The 19,916-nt window shown below is 42.0% G+C and overlaps 2 protein-coding genes across 2 annotated transcripts; one reads left to right on the top strand and one right to left on the bottom strand.

Annotated features, from left to right (window-relative positions):
* The first annotated feature begins 2,252 nt into the window (after positions 1 to 2,252).
* LOC311128863 (phosducin-like protein 3) lies at positions 2,253 to 4,964 on the top strand. The gene is made up of 6 exons (XM_084161082.1): positions 2,253 to 2,330; positions 2,674 to 2,806; positions 3,018 to 3,108; positions 3,566 to 3,709; positions 4,008 to 4,216; positions 4,396 to 4,964. Exons 1-6 carry the CDS (start codon positions 2,325 to 2,327, stop codon positions 4,536 to 4,538), a joined length of 726 nt encoding a protein of 241 aa, XP_084017208.1. The 5' UTR covers positions 2,253 to 2,324; the 3' UTR covers positions 4,539 to 4,964.
* A 186-nt stretch (positions 4,965 to 5,150) lies between these two features.
* On the bottom strand, positions 5,151 to 7,800 carry LOC311128833 (neuromedin-U-like; the record flags this gene model as incomplete). The annotated part of the gene is made up of 6 exons (XM_084161058.1): positions 5,151 to 5,275; positions 5,785 to 5,859; positions 6,150 to 6,200; positions 6,340 to 6,366; positions 6,469 to 6,522; positions 7,759 to 7,800. 6 exons carry the CDS (start codon positions 7,798 to 7,800, stop codon positions 5,243 to 5,245), a joined length of 282 nt encoding a protein of 93 aa, XP_084017184.1. The 3' UTR covers positions 5,151 to 5,242.
* Between the last annotated feature and the right edge of the window lie 12,116 nt (positions 7,801 to 19,916).

Below are 19,916 nucleotides of genomic sequence, written 5' to 3'. Positions count from 1 at the left end.
TTTGATCATACCATATATTAATTTAGTGACATATCAATGCAATTTCAGTGAAGTACCCATACAGTCTATTTACAGAATGTTCTATATGGAAGTAGAAATATAGCCTTAGCCTACTTCTGTGGTAAAATGGTGGTTGCAACATGCATGCTGGGCATGATGTAATTAACAAAGACATCATTTCTATAGGATTTCTGTTTTAAACTATTATGAAATTAACACACATGTCAGTAATGGCCAGTGTTGTCAAAGGCCCCTATTATAAGATACTCCACTCATCATAATTAAGAGAACAATTATATTTTAGAGCAAAAATGTCATTGATCATCACAAGATCAAGATTGACATATCCATATCCATAATCAATTATTTCAAAATGTATCTGCAAAGTTTGTAGAAAATTGTCCTAAGAATATGATTAATAAATGCATAGCCTATACTCATCATTACTACATTGAAAAAAATCATGAAAAAATAAATAATAATAACTATATAACTATAATAACTATATATATATATATATATATATATATATATATATATATATATATTAGAATATAGAATAACTATATAAGTGTCACGCCCTGGCTCTGGGGACTCTTTAATGTTGAGCCAGGGTGTTAGTTCCTATGTTTAGTTGTTCCTTGTTTTCTGTCTAGATCGTTTAGATCTATGTTGGCCAGGGTGGTTCCCGATCAGAGGCAGCTGTTGCTCGTTGTCTCTGATTGGGAAGCATACTTAGGCAGCCTGTTTTGCACAGTTGATTGTGGGATCTTGTTTCGTAGGGTTTTGTGTATAACCTAGGACTTCACGTATCGTTTGGTTTATTGTTTTGGTTCGTGTAAGTACAATAACAAAGAATGTACGCTTATCACGCTGCGCCTTGGTCCGCTTCATGTGTCGACGATCGTGACAATAAGGGTGGCAGCATAGCTGTTATGAGCATTGGGCCAGTAACCGAAAGGTCACTGGATTGAATCCCTGAGCCAACTAGATGAAAAATCTGTCAATATGCTCTTGAGCAAGGCACTTAACCCTAGTTGCTCTGGATATGAGTGTCTGCTAAATGTAAAAATGTAATATATACAGTGGTGGAAAAAGTTTGAATTGTCATACTTGAGTAAAAGTAAAGATACCTTAATAGAAAATGACTCAAGTGAAAGTCACCCAGTAAAATATTACTTGAGTAAAACTCAAAGTATTTGGTTTTAAATATACTTAATTATCAAAAGTAAATGTAATTTCTAAAATATACTTAAGTGTCAAAAGTACAAGTATAAATCATTTTAAATTGCTTATATTAAGCAAACCATATGGCACCATTTTCTAATTTTTTTAATTTACGGAAAACCAGGGGCACACTCCAACACTCAGACATCCTTTACAAACGAAGCATGTGTGTTTAGTGAGTCAGAGGCAGTAGGAATGACCAGGGATGTTCTCTTGATAAGTCTGTGAATTTGACCATTTTCCTGTCCTGCTAAGCATTCAAAATGTAAGAGTACTTTTGGGTGTCAGGGAAAATGTATGGAATAGTCCCCTGTAGCTCAGTTGGTAGAGCATGGCGCTTGCAACGCCAGGGTTGTGGGTTCGTTTCCCACGGGGGGCCAGTATGAAAATGTATGCACTCACTAACTGTAAGTCGCTCTGGATAAGAGTATATGTAAAAAGTACATTATTTTCTTCGTAAAAGTAGTCAAAAATATCAATAGTATAGTAAAGTACAGATACCCCAAAAAACAAAATAAGTAGTACTTTAAAAAACAAAATAAGTAGTACTTTACTTAAGTACTTTACAGCACTGAATGTATTGGGATATCATATCGGAACACAGAAGCACACATTCTACACACAAAAAACAGGCCAGCAATGTTTAGAGATGTTTTGGACCTCTGTGTAACCCCACCCCCATTAGCTTGGTCACCCCAGAGACCGACAGCACGGTGTGATTGTTAGGTGCAACTGTTGACTCACTCAGCTGCCACAAATGGAAAGTAGCTTTCCCACTCCTTATATGGACATATTGGAGATCCAAACCGGATATCAGTGCAACCTTTATTATTGTCCCTTGACTTTCTGGCCCGCGCCAGTGTTCTGATAAAAATGCAAATAAACACCCGACAAAATATTATTCGTCCTCAGAAAAATACATTATTGTTGAATTATTCTGTAATAAATTTATATTTGAGATAACTGACAAGTATTTACGTTTTATCACATTTAAAGATCTTGTTTTACTCCGGAAGAAATGTGGGGGAGGTCCTTCTATTTCCGTGTCTGGGGAGATAAGTGGTGTGATTTCAGCGTCTGTTTTGAACAGTTAAAAAATGCAGGTTTGTAAAATTATATCACTTTTTCCAGCTATAGAAAAAGTATTAATGAAGGTCATAGCTGACGTTTCGAGCAATATGAGTATATATCTGTTCGCACGCCACCTTGATTGGGACATAGCTAGCTAACGTTAGCTGCATAAACGTTAGCTAATGTTCGCTAGGTGTAATAGCACAGATTAAAAGGTGGTTACCGGTAGTTATAAGTATCTTTGGTAATGCCAAAGAGCCTAGCTATAGATGGTTTAAAAACTCTGTGGTAGTACAGAATGGCAAACCAACAACACTGTTTGAGTGCAGTGAAGATATAATAAAACTCCAATGATCTGTTATTTCTCAATCTCAGGACCCTAACGCAGATACCGAGTGGAATGACATCCTGAGGAAGAAGGGGATCCTTCCTCCCAAGGAGAAAACTCAGGATGAGGTTGACGAGGAAGCTCTAGAGCAGCAGATTCTTCTTCAGCAAGAATCTGTTGGTAAGAGATGGCTATTAATATCATCTTATAGCTACTAGGTTTCTCCTAAAATGGTATAGGAACAGTTTTTCTGATGTTATTCTTAATTTTTAACTAACAGGACATGGTTTTGGAAGGCTGATCCTTGGCCAACAACATCCTCTGTTAGTAGTTTTAATACCTTAAATGGTACTTTTTTGGACTTTTTCTGACTGTGGTGTTTTGTGACCAGTAAAAACCTATGAGAGTATGACACTGGACCAGCTGGATGAGAACGAGGATGACTTCAGTGAAGAGGATGAGGCCGCCATCGAGATTTACAGGTCAGTGACCGCTCAAAGCATTACTAAGATGGTACATTATACATACAACAGGTATTGGCTGCCCTATGGCCCGGGGCCAAAGCTGAGCAATCAGGGCAAGTTGAGCCGGTTCTGTAGTTGCCCCATTGGGCATATGAATTATTTTACTGAAAACAACCTAACTGCAAATAATTTCTGGTTCCTCCCCTATGTCTGTGTAAACAGCTAATTTTAAGTCTTTGGGCAACCAAAAATACTCCTCACTCGATGGGCAAGTGACTTTCAGACCTTAATGTCAGTCCCTTAATAAAACCTACTGCCATTAAAAGAGATGCTGAAAATGTAAAGCACCATTGTGGCTACCATGTTAATGGTGATATAGCCTTTTACATCCAAAATAGAGAATGACAATGTTATGACCTTTGTTATTACCAGGATTAACCTACATTGCCTTAACTCTCCATTTCCCTCTCACCAGGCAAAAGAGGCTTGCAGAATGGAAAGCCACCCAGATAAATAATTGCTTTGGGGAGGTAGTGGAGATCTCTGGGCAGGACTACATCAAGGAGGTGAACAAAGCTGGAGAGGGCATCTGGGTCGTGCTGCATCTCTACAAACAGGGGTGAGTGTTCTGCCATTTACTTCCCTCTGTCGATAGATAGATGGCGGTAGAGCACACCGATTCATGCTTCCAAAAAGTGATGTTTTGATTTTATTTGAGATCTGATGAAAACCAGTCAATGGTCAAAACTTTATTGGCCAAGACCTTATTTGAAAATCATGAAGCAAGGTTTTCATATAAGCCTGATTAACAGTGGTCCTTTTTAAATTGCTCTGAATAGGTCGATCTGCCAAATATATAGATTTAACTAATTGACCCATTGTAATCGAATCTCTGTTTCATTCTCTCACCCTCCCAGCATTCCTCTGTGCACCCTGATAAACCAGCATCTGTCAGAGATGGCCAGGAAATTCCCCCAGACCAAGTTCCTCAAGTCCATCTCCACCACCTGCATCCCCAACTACCCCGACCACAACCTACCCACCATCTTCGTCTACCACGAGGGAGAGATGAAGGCACAGTACATCGGGCCTCTGGTCTTCGGGGGAATGAACCTCAAAGTTGAAGGTAAGAGACAATCGCCTCAGCTACTTTCGTAGGATACTATTAGCTACATGATATGGTAGTTTGTGCTGTCCAATGTGTATACTTCTCACCTTCAGATTTGTGCATTGTCAGTTTTGAATGACAATTCCTTAGACTTTCTCTACTAGATATTTAAATCTGCTGTATACTATCATCCTCAGAGCTGGAGTGGAGGTTATCAGAATCTGGCGCTGTCAAGACAGACCTGGAAGAAAACCCCAAGAAGCAGATTGAAGACAAGCTGATGTCGTCGATCCGATCTACTCTCCCCACACGGAAAGACAGTGACTCCGATGAGGACTAGCCACGTAACACCAAATAACATTATTCTAACGCTCAACCATCACTGTGTGTGAGGATGGCTCTCTCCTGTGGTGATGTGGTAAACTGCACACCTCTCCCTCTCTCCCTATGTACCTCAGTCAGCAGAGAGGCTCCATCAGAGTACTATGCCACCCCGGTTGAAGGATCTCTTGTGTTACGAGATTGTTCTCCTAAATCAGATCTGAACTAAAGTGTTTTTACAGAACCTTTGGTTGAAGAAGATTATTTGTCCTTTTTTATTTAGCATATACGTTTGATAATATATGACAATATAAATGTATACATTTGTAATTGTTTAAATTAAATGTAAGTAGCCATTCACCCATGCCATAATCACAGTTGACGGTTTTTATAAAGTGTTCGCCCTGATCTGTGTAACCATCACATAAAGGACTCCTTTGATGTATTTGTGTATGTGCAATTGTCTACAAAATGGCAAAGTACAGATACCTCATCTTAAATCACTAAATATTTACATTTACCAACAAATCAGGAAGACACTACAATCTGCAATGCAGTTATATTTATCTCCAATAATTTATTTCTCAAAAATATCAAGTCCATTGCCAGAGACCACTGAGGATGCTGCTTCTGGCTGTCCCTCAGTCTGCCATTTTGTGCTCAATGTTCAGGGGGGTTGCAGTGTGCTGGTGTCTTCTGTCCAGTTATTCCAAAGTCAGATTTTTACATCACACCATCAGGGACATCCCGGAGCTTCTGTGTAGCAAGGAATAGAGAGAACCTCAGTCCTAGTTTGTGGCATTTCTTGAATTGTCTACTTTGCCCTAACTTTTAATTATGTAGATTCTAATCAGGGGTAGTATATACTGTATGTCTAAAGTACATATTGAGCCTTGCGGACTGGCCACAGAAAGACTGTGGTCCTCAACCTCTAAGAGAAAGGCACTGGAGAAGCTTTCACAAACTCTTGAGCTTCAATCAGAAAAGGATACACGGATACTGCTGACCTGCAAACCAATATTTAATTTCAGAATTGGTTAAAATGACATTAAGGTTAGGGTTAAGGGTTTGGTTAGGGTTAAGGGTTTGGTGAAGGTTAGGGTTAAGGGTTTGGTGAAGGTCAGGGTTAAGGGTTTGGTGAAGGTTAGGGTCAGATTTAGAGTTTAGTTAGTCGTCTTGCAGGTCAGCAGTGTCCTTGTAGTCTCTCCCGCTTCAATATTGATATTCTGCTAATCATCAGGGTTGAAACAGCACTGGGTCCTTACCAAAAGCATGTGCTGCTTCTTTCTCCTCTGAGACAGTTTGGGTGACAGGCGCATCAGCGGGTGCACTGAATGGGACTAGAGAGGAGAATGCCTGTTAGATTCCAATCACATTGAATTACTAAATAATCAGATCAATGAAACATTATAACAAATACAGACTAAAGACAAAATCCCATACTGTGCCGTCCAGGAAATCCAATGACACTTGCTTATATGCCACATTGTATGTGATGTGAACAATCAAAAATAACATGGTTGTTTAAGGGTGTATACATAGTTCTAATTTGCTCTCAGACATAATTCACTAACATTCTGAAGCAATATTGAAATACAATTTGTGCACCGAGGAGTGTTTCTCTACTTACCGCATGCTCTACAGAGTCTACCGAGTTGTCCTTTGAATAGTGAAACAGGAACTGACGAAAAGAGCATATACAAAGTCAACACTGTTCCAAAGACAATGAATAGTACGCCTGCAAGTTTACCTCAGTGTTTTGAGGAATAAGGTATAAACAAGTATTTAGGAATAGGGTGTGATATTGTTGAGGAACTTACTCTTTTGAATACATTCTGAACTTGCTCCTGTGATGGGGAGAGGGACAGGGAGAGAATAATTACACTGGCGTCAGAACTGCTATCGTATACCATCTGATAAGATTGAGTCATACGGTAGCTAAGCCTTACCTCATTCTGATCCCTCCCCATCATATCACCAACATCAGTCTGGATCCCAGGACCCTGCAGCAGACAAATCAATGGTCAATGATAAAACGCAAGTCTATAACACATCACAAGGCACTAAACCTAAGCAAACATAAAAGCTGTTGTACATGACATCCACTGTATACCTATTGCAAAGTAATGATCGTGTTTCAGTCATCGGCGTGTCTAGTTGATAGGAGTGGGTGGAAGTCCTATATATTCTTATCCCCCTCCAGTCTGATTTAATTTACAGTGACTCACTTGTGTCCGCAACCCCCTCACCACGTATAACCTAGCCCAGTCACAACAAGTAACAAGAAGCACCATTTCATTTGGTTGGAATCACCTGCTGACCCCCAATCAGACACAGATGAGATTTCTCCAGTGGTGCAAACAAAGCAGATAACACTAATGCCGTCTGTGACCAGAACTCTCCTCTGATGAATGCAGTAGAGGACTGAGATGTTTAAACAGTGAAAGATTGACACACATATACAGACAGAGTGATACATATTCAAGGGATGTATTGATTGATTTGGGTCTAGAACACCTTCATACTACATTTTAACACTTTGTCTCTGGTATCAGGTAAGGAAATGTAGCCTTGTTGTCAATCTAATAATTAATTCATAAGTAATTAATAATTAATTTAAAATCAAATTTCACAATATTTGTTCGAATTACACAATTGCCTTTTATTTGCACTTTTCATGTATAGGCATGCATAAAAAACACTTAAAAAACAATGTCCCATACCCTTCTGAAAGCAATTCCATGTTCACGCTCTTTGTACGGACTAGCCTCTATAGAAAAAAAAAAGTATGTTTCAAAAGTATATTTTTTATTTATTTTATCAATCTATAACATACAATAAATGCATGTAATAGCCAACAACAATATAAATAGCTAATTCAACAACAACAAAAATCGATTTCAGATTTTAAGAAGACAGATAGCTTAAGTTATACAGAAATGTTGAAGTTAATTTAAATTATATAAATCATCTTCTCTCACCTGTCACCTTCCAACATCCAAGGCACCAGACCAATTGAAGTAGGCAAAGTTGTTGCAGATAAGAAGCGCTCATCTCGAGCTATGAGATTCTAATGCGCTTTGGTGAGGGTATATGCGCTCTGTGTGTGGTTTGGTGGTGTTGCGGGAGGAAGTCTTGTTATATTGCCACGTCAGGTCACAGAATTGAACCCTACTGACTTTCTCATCCGACACAATTATATAGGCTATAACTTTGATGGAAGAAGCATAATCTCCTACGCAGAGGTGACCAATCAACGTCCCACTGGTCTCCTTGGTCATCATCTGAGTGTTTGTGCGCAAGTCCCCTCTCCCTCGTCATTTTGAACGGTTTTAAGATATATTTAGATATGGAAAATAAATCAAAGAAATCCATCAAAAACAGGATATCAACCAAATATCGAAATGAAAGTTATAAAACTCGTGTCAAATATTTTTCCAGTGCACTTGATTATCGGAAATTGTGATGAATAATGACCTCGTGATGTTCAAGTTAATTGAAAACCATAAACAACCAAGTAAATGTCACATACAGTGCCTTCGGAAAGTATTCAGACACCTTCACTTTTCCCACATTTTGTTATGTTACAGCCTTATTCTAAAATGGATTAAAAAATACAAATCCTCCGCAATCGACACACATGACCCCATAAAGACGAAGCGAAAACAGGTATTTAGAAATTTTAGTAAATTTATTCAATATAAAAACCAGATATACCTTATATACATAAGTATTCAGACCTTTTCCTATGAGACTCGAAATTGAGCTCAGGTGCATCCTGTTTCCATTGATCATCCTTGAGATGTTTCTACAACTTGATTGGAGTCCACCTGTGGTAAATTCAATTGATTGGACATTATTTGGAAAGGCACACACCTGCCTATATAAGGTCCCACAGTTGACAGTGCATGTCAGAGCAAAAACCAAACCATGAAGTTGAACAAATTGTCCGTTGAGCTCCGAGACAGCATTGAGTCGAGGCACAGATCTGGGGAAGGGTACCAAAAAAATTCTACAGCATTGAAGGTCCCCAAGAACACAGTGACCCCATCACTCTTAAATGGAAGAAGTTTGGAACCACCAAGACTCTTCCTAAACCTCGTCAAACTGAACAATCGGGGGAGAAGGGCTTTGGTCAGGGAGGTGACTAAGAACCTGATGGTCACGCTGACAGAGCTCCAGAGTTCCTCTGTGGAGATGGGAGAACCTTACAGAAGGACAACCATCTCTGCAGCACTCCACCAATCAGACCTTTATGGTAGAGTGGCCAGACAGAAGCCACTCCTCAGTAAAAGGCACATGATAGCCCGTTTGGAGTTTGCCAAAAGGTACCAAAAGACTCTCAGACCATGAGAAACAAGATTCTCTGGTCTGATAAAACCAAGATTTAACTTTGGCCTGAATGCCAAGTGTCACGTCTGGAGGAAACCTGGGACCATCCCTACGGTGAAGCATGGTGGTGGCAGCATCATGCTGTGGGGATGTTTTTCAGCACAGAGTACAGAGAGATCCTTGATGAAAACCTGCTCCAGAGCTCTCAGGACCTCAGACTGGGGCGAAGGTTCACCTTCCAACAGGACAACGACCCTAAGCACACAGCCAAGCCATCGCAGGAGTGGCTTTGGGACAAGTCTCTGAATGTCCTTGAGTGGCCCAGCCAGAGCCCGGACTTGAACCCCATCGAACATCTCTGGAGAGACCTGAAAATAGCTGCGCAGCAACACTCCCCATCCAACCTGACAGAGCTTGAGAGGATCTGCAGAGAAGAATGGGAGAAACTCCCCAAATACAGGTGTGCCAAGCTTGTAGCGTCATACCCAAGAAGACCCTATGCTGTAATCGCTGCCAAAGGTGCTTCAACAAAGTACTGAGTAAAGGTCTGAATACTTACGGTATGTAAATGTGATATTTCCATTTTTTTATTTGTAATAACTTAGGAAAAATTTCTAAAAACCTGTTTTTGCTTTGTCATTATGGGGTATTGTGTGTAGATTGATGAGGAAAAACTAAACATTTTAATCAATTTTAGAATAAAGCTGTAACGTAACAAAATGTGAAAAAAGTCAAGGGGTCTGAATACTTTCCGAAGGCACTGTATCTGTGTGTGTATCTATTTACAATTCTTTTCAATCTGTGATCTTGAGAATGAAATCTGTGATTTTTTTGAATGAAAATGTGTCATCTACATTTACATTTTTGTCACTTAGCAGTCGCTCTTATCCAGAGAAACGTACAGTTAGTGCATTCATCTTAAGATAGCTAGGGGAGACAACCACATTTCACAGTCATAGTACAAATAGCCTACAGTTTTTCCTCAATAAATTAGCTATTAGCAAAGTCGGTGCTGGTAAGAAAAGACAAGGACCATGGTTATCTTAAGAAAAGCAAGGGTGTTAGTCTCATTTGCCTCTTCTAATCTCACCTAACTGAAGCTACAGTTGAAGTCGGAAGTGTACATACACTTAGGTTGGAGTCATTAAAACTCGTTTTTCAACCACTCCACAAATGTCTTGTTAATAAACTATAGTTTTGGCAAGTCGGTTAGGACATCTACTTTGTGCATGACACAAGTAATTTTTCCAACAATTGATTACAGACAGATTATTTTACTTAAAATTCACTGTATCACAATTCCAGTGGGTCAGAAGTTTACATACACTAAGTTGGCTGTGCCTTTAAACAGCTTGGAAAATTCCAGAAAATGATGTCATGGCTTTAGAAGCTTCTGATAGGCTAATTGACATCATTTGAGTCAATTGGAGGTGTACCTGTGGATGTATTTCAAGGCCTACCTTCAAACTCAGTGCCTCTTTGCGTGACATCATGGGAAAATCAAAAGACCTCAGAAAAAAATTTGTAGACCTCCACAAGTCTGGTTCATCATTGGGAGCAATTTCCAAATGCCTGAAGGTACCACGTTCATCTGTACAAACAATAGTACCCAAGTATAAACACCATGGGACCACGCTGCCGTCATACCGCTCAGGAAGGAGACGCGTTCTGTCTCCTAGAGATGAACGTACTTTGATGCGGAAAGTGCAAATCAATCCCAGAACAACAGCAAAGGACCTTGTGAAGATGCTGGAGGAAACGGGTACAGTAAAACGAGTCCTATATCGACATAACCTGAAAGGCCGCTCAGCATGGAAGAAGCCACTGCTCCAAAACCGCCATAAAAAAGCCAGACTACGGTTTGCAACTGCACATGGGGACAAAGATCATACTTATTTTTTCTGGTCTGATGAAACAAAAATAGAACTGTTTGGCCATAATGACCATTGTTATGTTTGGAGGAAAAAGGGGGAGTTTGCAAGCCGAAGAACACCATCCCAACCGTGAAACACGGAGGTGGCAGCATCATGCTGTGGGGGTGCTTTGCTGCAGGAGGGACTGGTGCACTTCACAAAATAGATGGCCTCATGAGGAAGGAAAATGATGTGGATATATTGAAGCAACATCTCAAGACATCAGTCAGGAAGTTAAAGCTTGGTGGCAAATGGGTCTTCCAAATGGACAATGACCCAAAGCATACTTTCAAAGTTGTGTCAAAATGGCTTAAGGACAACAAAGTCAAGGTATTGGAGTGGCCATCACAAAGCCCTGACCTCAATCCTATATAACATTTGTGGGCAGAATTGAAAAAGCGTGTGCGAGCAAGGAGGCCTACAAACCTGACTCAGTTACACCAGCTCTGTCAGGAGGAATGGGTCAAAATTCACCCAACTTATTGCGGGAAGCTTGTGGAAGGCTACCCGAAACGTTTGACCCAAGTTAAACAATTTAAAGGCAATGCTACCAAATACTAATTGAGTGTATGTAAACTTCTGACCCACTGGGAATGTGCTGAAAGAAATTAAAGCTGAAATAAATAATTCTCTCTACTATTACTCTGACATTTCACATTCTTAAAATAAAGTGTTGATCCTAACTGACCTGAAACAGGGAATTTTTACTAGGATTAAATGTCAGGAATTGTGAAAAACAGAGTTTAAATGTATTTGGCTAAGGTGTATGTAAACTTCCGACTTCAACTGTACATGAATGTCAGTGTTGTCTGTGCACATTTAATGATATTTAAGTGTAATTTTTCAGTCTTCATTAGTTTGACCACAGAGAATGACTGTGATTGCTGGGGCCGGTTTCCCTATGTAGGTGTGAAAGGTGACTGTGTGGGTCGGTGGATCGAGTTTCACCTGGAGACAATATTCCAGAGAGGCTGGGGATTTGCTGTACCTGTTCGATTGACCATGGATGGAAAATAGGGCAGAACACTCAAGGAGACCCAGACCCCCGCCTTGGAAAATGTAAAACACAACCACATGTAACTTCTCCATGCTGTCTGTTTAGTCTATCCTAATTAGTAGTTATGATTGCTTATAACATGGTTATGAATGCTTATTACATCCTATAACATCCTGCTTCTGACAGAGTCACTATGCTCTATGATGGAAAAACAAAAGATTTTGCAGTTAGAATTCATCTTTACATATCCTTACTGTATGTGCTTGTCTTTGTTCTAGGTTCCCTGAGCAGTGATTCTATGTTGTACAGTGAGGGAAAAAAGTATTTGATCCCTTGCTGATTTTGTACGTTTGCCCACTGACAAATAAATGATCAGTCTATAATTTTAATGGTAGGTTTATTTGAACAGTGAGAGACAGAATAACAACAAAAAAATCCAGAAAAACGCATGTAAAAAATGTTATAAATTGATTTGCATTTTAATGAGGGAAATAAGTATTTGACCCCCTCTCAATCACAAAGATTTCTGGCTCCCAGGTGTATTTTATAAAGGTAATGAGCTGAGATTAGGAGCCCACTCTTAAAGGGAGTGCTCCTAATCTCAACTTGTTACCTGTATAAAAGACACCTGTCCACAGAAGCAATCAATCAATCAGATTCCAAACTCTCCACCATGGCCAAGACCAAATAGCTCTCCAAGGATGTCAGGGACAAGATTGTAGACCTACACAAGGCTGGAATGGGCTACAAGTCCATCGCCAAGCAGCTTGGTGAGAAGGTGACAACAGTTGGTGCGATTATTCGCAAATGGAAGAAATACAAAAGACCTGTCAATCTCCCTCTGCCTGGGGCTCTCACCTCGTGGAGTTGCAATGATCATGAGAATGGTGAGGAATCAGCCCAGAACTACACGGGAGGATCGTGTCAATGATCTCAAGGCAGCTGGGACCATAGTCACCAAGAAAACAATTGGTAACACATTACGCCTTGAAGGACTGAAATCCTGCAGCGCCCGCAAGGTCCCCCTGCTCAGGAAAGCACATATACAGGCCCGTCTGAAGTTTGCCAATGAACATCTGAATGATTCAGAGGAGAACTGGGTGAAAGTGATGTGGTCAGATGAGACCAAAATCGAGCTCTTTGGCATCAACTCAACTCGCCGTGTTTGGAGGAGGAGGAATGCTGCCTATGACCCCAAGATCACCATCCCCACTGTCAAACATGGAGGTGGAAACATTATGCTTTGGGTGGTGTTTTTCTGCTAAGGGGACAGGACAACTTTACCGCATCAAAGGGACGATGGACGGTGCCATGTACCGTCAAATCTTGGGTGAGAACCTCCTTCCCTCAGCCAGGGCATTGAAAATGGGTTGTGGATGGGTATTCCAGCATGACAATGACCCAAAACACACGGCCAAGGCAACAAAGGAGTGGCTCAAGAAGAAGCACATTAAGGTCCTGGAGTGGCCTAGCCAGTCTCCAGACCTTAATCCCATAGAAAATCTGTGGAGAGAGCTGAAGGTTCAAGTTGCCAAACGTCAGCCTCGAAACATTAATGACTTGGAGAAGATCTGCAAAGAAGAGTGGGACAGAATCCCTCCTGAGATGTGTGCAAACCTGGTGGCCAACTACAAGAAACGTCTGACATCTGTGATTGCCAACAAGGGTTTTGCCACCAAGTACTAAGTCATGTTTTGCAGAGGGGTCAAATACTTATTTCCCTCATTAAAATGCAAATCAATTTATAACATTTTTGACATGCGTTTTTCTGGATTTTTTTGTTGTTATTCTGTCTCTCACTGTTCAAATTAACCTGCCATTAAAATTATAGACTGATCATGTCTTTGTCAGTGGTTAAACGTACAAAATCAGCAGGGGATCAAATACTTTTTTCCCTCACTGTATCGACAATATTATACTCAACAAAAATATAAACGCAACATGTAAAGTGTTGGTCCAATGTTTCATGAGCTGAAATAAAAGATCTGAGAAATGTTCCATAAGAACAAAAAGCTTATTTCTCTAAAATGATGTGCACAAATTTGTTTACATCCCTGTTCCTGAGCATTTCTCCCTTGCCAAGATAATCCATCCACCTGACAGGTGTGGTATATCAAGAAGCTGATTAAACAGCATGATCATTACACAGGTGCACCTTGTGCTTGGGACATTAAAAGGTCACCGCTCTCCGCTCCAGACCTCCAGTCCGCCTTCGCAGCCCGGTCTGGCCTGTTCCTGTCCCTCGCACCAAGCCAGTGGTGCGCGTCGCCAGCCCGGCCCGGCCTGTTCCTGCCCCTCGCACCAAGCCAGTGGTGCGTGTCGCCAGCCCGGCCCGGCCTGTTCCTGCCCCTCGCACCAAGCCAGTGGTGGGCGTCACCAGCTCGGCCCGGCCTGTTCCTGCCTCTCGCACCAAGTCAGTGGTGCGCGTCGCCAGCCAGGCACCGCCTGTTCCTGCCCCTCGCACCAAGCCAGTGGTGCGCGTCGCCAGCCCGGTCCAGCCTGTTCCTGCCCCTCGCACCAAGCCAGTGTTGCGCGTCGCCAGCCCGGCCTGTTCCTGCTCCTCGCACCAAGACAGTGGTGCATGTTCCTAGTCCGGTTCGGCCCATGCCTGCTCCTCGCACCAGACCAGTGGTGAGTGTGTCCAGTCCGGCATGGCCCGTGCCCGTTCCAACGGTGCCTTGTCCAGCACTAGTCAACAGCTCCAGTCCGGAGCCAGAGCAGTCCGCTCCACCAGTGCCTGATCCAGCTCCGGTTCCAGTCAGCGGTTCCAGTCCAGACCCAGACGTCAGCCCCTCTCCAGGTTCGGGGTCTCCCACACCAGGGTCCAGACAGGGCTTGGTACTTCGTGGGAGGAAGGAGAGGGCAAGCAGCGCGCCGAGGTCCAGACCAGACCAGGGGCGCAACAGGGAGGCGGAGAATCGGTGGTTGTCACGTCCGGAGCCGGATCCGCCTCCGAGGCGGAATGCCCACCCGGCCCCTACCCTGTTATGTTTATGTTGTGCGGTCGGAGTCCGCACCTTTGGGGGTGAGGGGGGGGGGGGTGGGGGGGGGGGGTACTGTCACGCCCTGACTCAGGGGACGCTTAAATGTTGAGTCAGGGTGTGTATGTTCTATGTTGGGTATTTCTATGTTGGTGTTCTATTATGTGTATTTCTATGTTGGCCGGTGTGGTTCCCAATCAGAGGCAGCTGTAGCTCGTTGTCTCTGATTGGGGACCATACATAGGCAGCCTATTGGCACTAGTGGGTTGTGGGATCTTGTTCCGTTTTAGGTATGTTGTTTGTGTACCTTGGACTTCACGTTTCGTTTCTTGTTATGTATGCATATCACGCTGCGCCTTGGTCCGTCCCGTCTATAAACGAACGTGACATTACCTGACTGCAGTTCGGCATCGTAACTGACTTCAGTGGGCAAATGCTCACCTTCGATGGCCACTGGCATGCTGGGGAAGTGTGCTCTTCACAGATGAATCCCTGTTTCAACTGTACCTGGCAGATAGCAGACAGCATGTATGGCATAGTGTGTGCGAGCGGTTAGCTGATGTCAACACTGTGAACAGAGTGCCCCATGGTGGCAGTGGGGTTATTGTATGGGCAGGCATAAGCTACGGACAACGAACACAATTGCATTTTATCGATGGCAATTTGAATGCACAGAGATACCGTGACAAGATCCTGAGGCCCATTGTCGTGCCATTCATCCGCCGCCATCACCTCATGTTTCAGCATGATAATGCAATTCCTGGAAGCTGAAAATGTCCCAGTTTTTCAATAGCCTGCATACTCACCAGACATGTCACCCATTGAGCATGTTTGGGATGCTCTGGATCGACATGTACGATAGCGTGTTACAGTTCACGCCAATATCCAGCAACTTCGCACAGCCATTGAAGAGGAGTGGGATAACATTCCACAGGCCACAATCAACAGCCTGATCAACTGCGAAGGAGATGTGTCGCGTTGCATGAGGCAAATAGTGGTCACACCAGATACTGACTGGTTTTCTCATCCACGCTCATACCTTTTTTTTAAGGTATCTGTGACCAACAGATGCATATCTGTATTTCCAGTCATGTGAAATCCATAGATTAGTGCCTAATTTATTTATTTCAATTGTTTGATTTCCTTACATGAACTGTAACTCAGTAAAATCTTTGAAATTGTTGCATGTTGCGTATATATTTTTGTTCAGTGTAGAAAGGACACTTCAGTACATTTCAGAGACGAGCCTCAGAGACAGGTGGGGCATATTTATACCTCTAATAAACCATTGTATTGATTTGCCAACACTGTAATATGGATTGAGGGACCCACTACAGCCAACCCAGAGGCATGGATGAAAAAGGGGCTTAGGTGGTGACCTTGGCAGGGGGCGTGGCAATGGGCGCGGTCGGCCCATCGGTGCAGCTGAATTGTAGAGAACATTTTGGCGGTGTAGAGAAATGTTTGCATTTTTAAGCAAATTTCCTGCAATTCTTTGCATTTTGCCATGGCTTATGCTGTGTTATTTTGCTCAAACATAATAACAAAAGAAATACTGCTAAATTAATTGTTTTTTGAATTTTCATTCTCCCTGACTGTTTAGCTTTTATTTCGGTGATTGTAAATTCTCAAAGATAATATTATAAAAAAATATATAGGTCCATTATCTTTTCTATATACTTTATATCTGGTTTTAGTCGTTTAAGTTTACACGAAAAGCGTTTTCCATCCCAAAATGTATAAAAAAATATATATATATTTTGCACTGTTTGCACTTAGGCAACCCGAAATAATGCTTAGGCATCCCACCCAAGAATTTAAATGGCAGAAAAATCCATGGGTGTACTGTCTCAGATGGCTTGACCCGCAGCATTGATCTGCCCCCTGCATTGAACCAATTAGCCCATCTGATTCTAATCCCTGCTAGCCAACAGGAACCTTTCCTGTTCAACTTTGTTGATGGCTCCAACTGTTCCCACAGGAAACTCCAGAGAGATTCCACACATAAAGCTAAAGCCTCACATGAGAGTGATAAAGGGAGAGATAGAAGGCTATACAGAGAGAGAAAGAGAGAAAGAGGGAAATAAATGAACTGAGAAGCAGAGAAAGAAATGCCAAAAAGGAGATAGGTGGAATGAGAGAGAGTGCAGCCACCTGATAGCCTATGCTCATATTCCCCATCAAGGGGGAACCTTGTTTTGTATGAGCATCGCTGAGACTGCGTCAGGGTCTGAAGAGTCCTCTAAAGAGGGACACCATCTATCTCAAAATGAGCCTCAGAACAGCACATTGGCCCGGACGCTTTTAAATGGCCTCTTCAGCACTAGTTTCCTATTTTTTCTGTTGCTGTTCTTTTCAGGGCAATCACACTAGACAGTCAATGATTACAGCACTTATATATGCATGAAACTCTGCATATACATGACATCCTGCATGACTATTGACAGATGCACAGACACAAGTGTTTATGACACTGAACTCATCCCTCCTCTGTTAGATGAAAGCACACTTGTTCCTTTGTAAATATCAGAATACCTATTAAACCAGGGTTAGGGTAAATTCCATTTTAATTCCAGTCAATTCCGAAAGCAAACCAAATTCCAATTCCACATTATTCTCATTGAAAGTCATTGAAGAGAATTCAAATTTCAGTGTGCTTTCTGAATTGACTGGAATTGACATGGAATTGATCCCAACACTGCATTAAACCTGGTGATTTTTGCATGATGCAGGGCAGTGTGTGTGTGTTTGTGTGTGTGTGTGTGTATGTGTGTGTTACAGTGAGTGAGAGCAAGAGAGTGTGTATGTTTGTTTTTCTGTCAACACAGAACGTGTGTCCTTGAAAGGATGTGTTTGTATTGGTGTGAGTGTATCGCACTGTTGTGCTCTCTAGTAACGATTAGGTAAGCCTTCCCTTGGGCAGACGTGTCAAACAGCGAGCGACCAACAGCTGGGGGAGAGATGGATGCACAACAATACATAACACAAAGTAATGACCAAACCCACTTCAGGGAAGGACGTAAAGGACAGTAATGCACCTCTTCCACAGTGCTGTAACCCAACACGCTGATGTTAGGCTGCATCCGGAGTCCCTCATTGGCCATGGGCCTTTATGGACCTATGGGGACGGCTGAGGAGGTTTTGCCTCAGGCACTCCACTGGAATCTCCCATGAGGATACCCTTTCAGTTGCATCTACACCACTATTTGATGTCATTTGATCCTGATCTCCTAAGCTCCCTCAGATGAGTAGTAAAAGTTAACATCACACAAACGATTGACTCATTCTAATGAGTTTCCTTAATCGTGTACTAATTATTGGCTCCCAATCTTTTAATTACCTGTGTTTCCCTCAGTACTTGAAAATGATGTTACAATATTCACCTCCCTCTCCCTTTCATTGCTCGGTATTAACCTCTGAGGCAGTAGTGAGTGTAAATGCCTACCTGAGTGAAGGTGTAAGGCCTTCAGCACCGTGTTAATTAGCCTCACAGAGAGACATGGCTATGACGAGGTATGACGTTAGCACACAGCCACATGCCCAGTTCCAGGGATCCAATGAATCACAGTCAAATGTCAGGGGACACCCTAGAAGGTGTCAAATCACCTGTTCCTAGATTAGACGTTTTATAGGAATTAGTGGAACGTAAACATCATTATACGGGCATTATAGGGGGCAGCTTAATGGGGGCTGTCAATGTTTGACAGCAGGGCGCAGTAAACCCACAAATACTGCTCAGGATTTGTTTTTTAAACGTTTGATCCCCTTTTGACTGATTTCTTTCTATGAAAAGTGGTAATGTGAGTGTCCATGGTAATAAGATTAAAACATCCCACTGTGGTAATTTAATGTTTGAATTAATATCCTTTAGAATGTTTTTCTTTCAGACAGTGAATATTGTTGTATTGACTAAATGACTCTAGTATAAACACACTATATCACAGCTGAACATTTAAATTGTCATACCTTAACTGATTTTGTCTTCCCTCTTTTGAAAGTTAGTGGGCAACAAAGCGCCATCTTGCACACACAATGCTGTGTAGTCTCACTGAAATGTGTCTATGAGCAAATTAGGTAGCATTTAATGTTTATCTAGTCATCTGTAGTTAAACTTTCATTAGTCACATAATCAACCACTTCTTCTGCCAAGTCACCACAACAAATATTTTATGCACAACACTAACTGCGTTGACAGTACGGGTCAGGCTGGACAGGGATGGGCCAAATCTAGATTTTATGATTTAGTTTATTGACGATGATAGAACTTCCTTCCAGGAATTTAACACTGTGATGCTGTGGTCGTGAGTCTGTAATAGATTGACTAGGTTTGTCATCCTAGCCCAATCAATGACAGACTTCTCTCGTCAACAAAGGTCATATTCTCAATTTATGCTGGATGACTCGCTAGGATGAAACCTACACGTCTGTTGATGACTCAGTAGATTGTCTTACAACCAACCGCAAAAAAGGGTTTAAAATGTTTAATGAGAACGAAACTGGAATAAGGCTGTAAAGGACAGGGTGCCATCATGTGGTGTATAATGGTAGCAGACAAACCTCTTCTGTATAGATTCAGATAATGAACACGTTGAGAGTCCTGAACGAGCACTAGTGTCTGCTTGAGCTCTGATGAGACTTGCCAAGTGTCTCACCAAAGCAGAACAAGTGCACGTTCATTAAAATGAGGGACAGAGAATGCTAACCAATTAATTCATTATTATTACTCTAAGGCTGCGTTCACACAGGCGGCCCAATTCTGATCTATTTTCGACTAGTTGGTCTTTTGTTTTGACCAATCACATCGAATCTTTTCACGTCAGATCTTTTTCAGAGCTGATCTGATTGGGCTGCCTGTTTCAGTCTTCCAGAGATTTGAGACTGGGACAGAGGTTCACCTTCCAGCAGGACAATGACCCTAAGCATACTGCTAAAGCAACACTCGAGTGGTTTAAGGGGAAACATTTAAATGTCTTGGAATGGCCTAGTCAAAGCCCAGACGTCAATCCAATTGAGAATCTGTGGTATGACTTAAAGATTGCTGTACACCAGCGGAACCCATCCAACTTGAAGGAGCTGCAGCGGTTTTGCCTTGAAGAATGGGCAAAAAGCCCAGTGGCTAGATGTGCCAAGCTTATAGAGACATACCCCAAGAGACTTGCGGCTGTAATTGCTGC

This window comes from Coregonus lavaretus, assembly GCF_964263955.1.
Source record: "Coregonus lavaretus genome assembly, chromosome: 5".
Classification (NCBI taxonomy): domain Eukaryota; kingdom Metazoa; phylum Chordata; class Actinopteri; order Salmoniformes; family Salmonidae; genus Coregonus; species Coregonus lavaretus.
Note: the sequence above shows the minus strand (reverse complement) of the source record. Positions and strands in the feature narration are given on the sequence as shown.

Excerpts from the sequence above, each read along its gene's own strand:
- LOC311128863 (XM_084161082.1), top strand. Across the intron at positions 2,807-3,017 it reads TCTTCAGCAAGAATCTGTTG|TAAAAACCTATGAGAGTATG; the intron begins GTAAGAGATGGC and ends TTTTGTGACCAG. Across the intron at positions 4,217-4,395 it reads AATGAACCTCAAAGTTGAAG|AGCTGGAGTGGAGGTTATCA; the intron begins GTAAGAGACAAT and ends TATCATCCTCAG.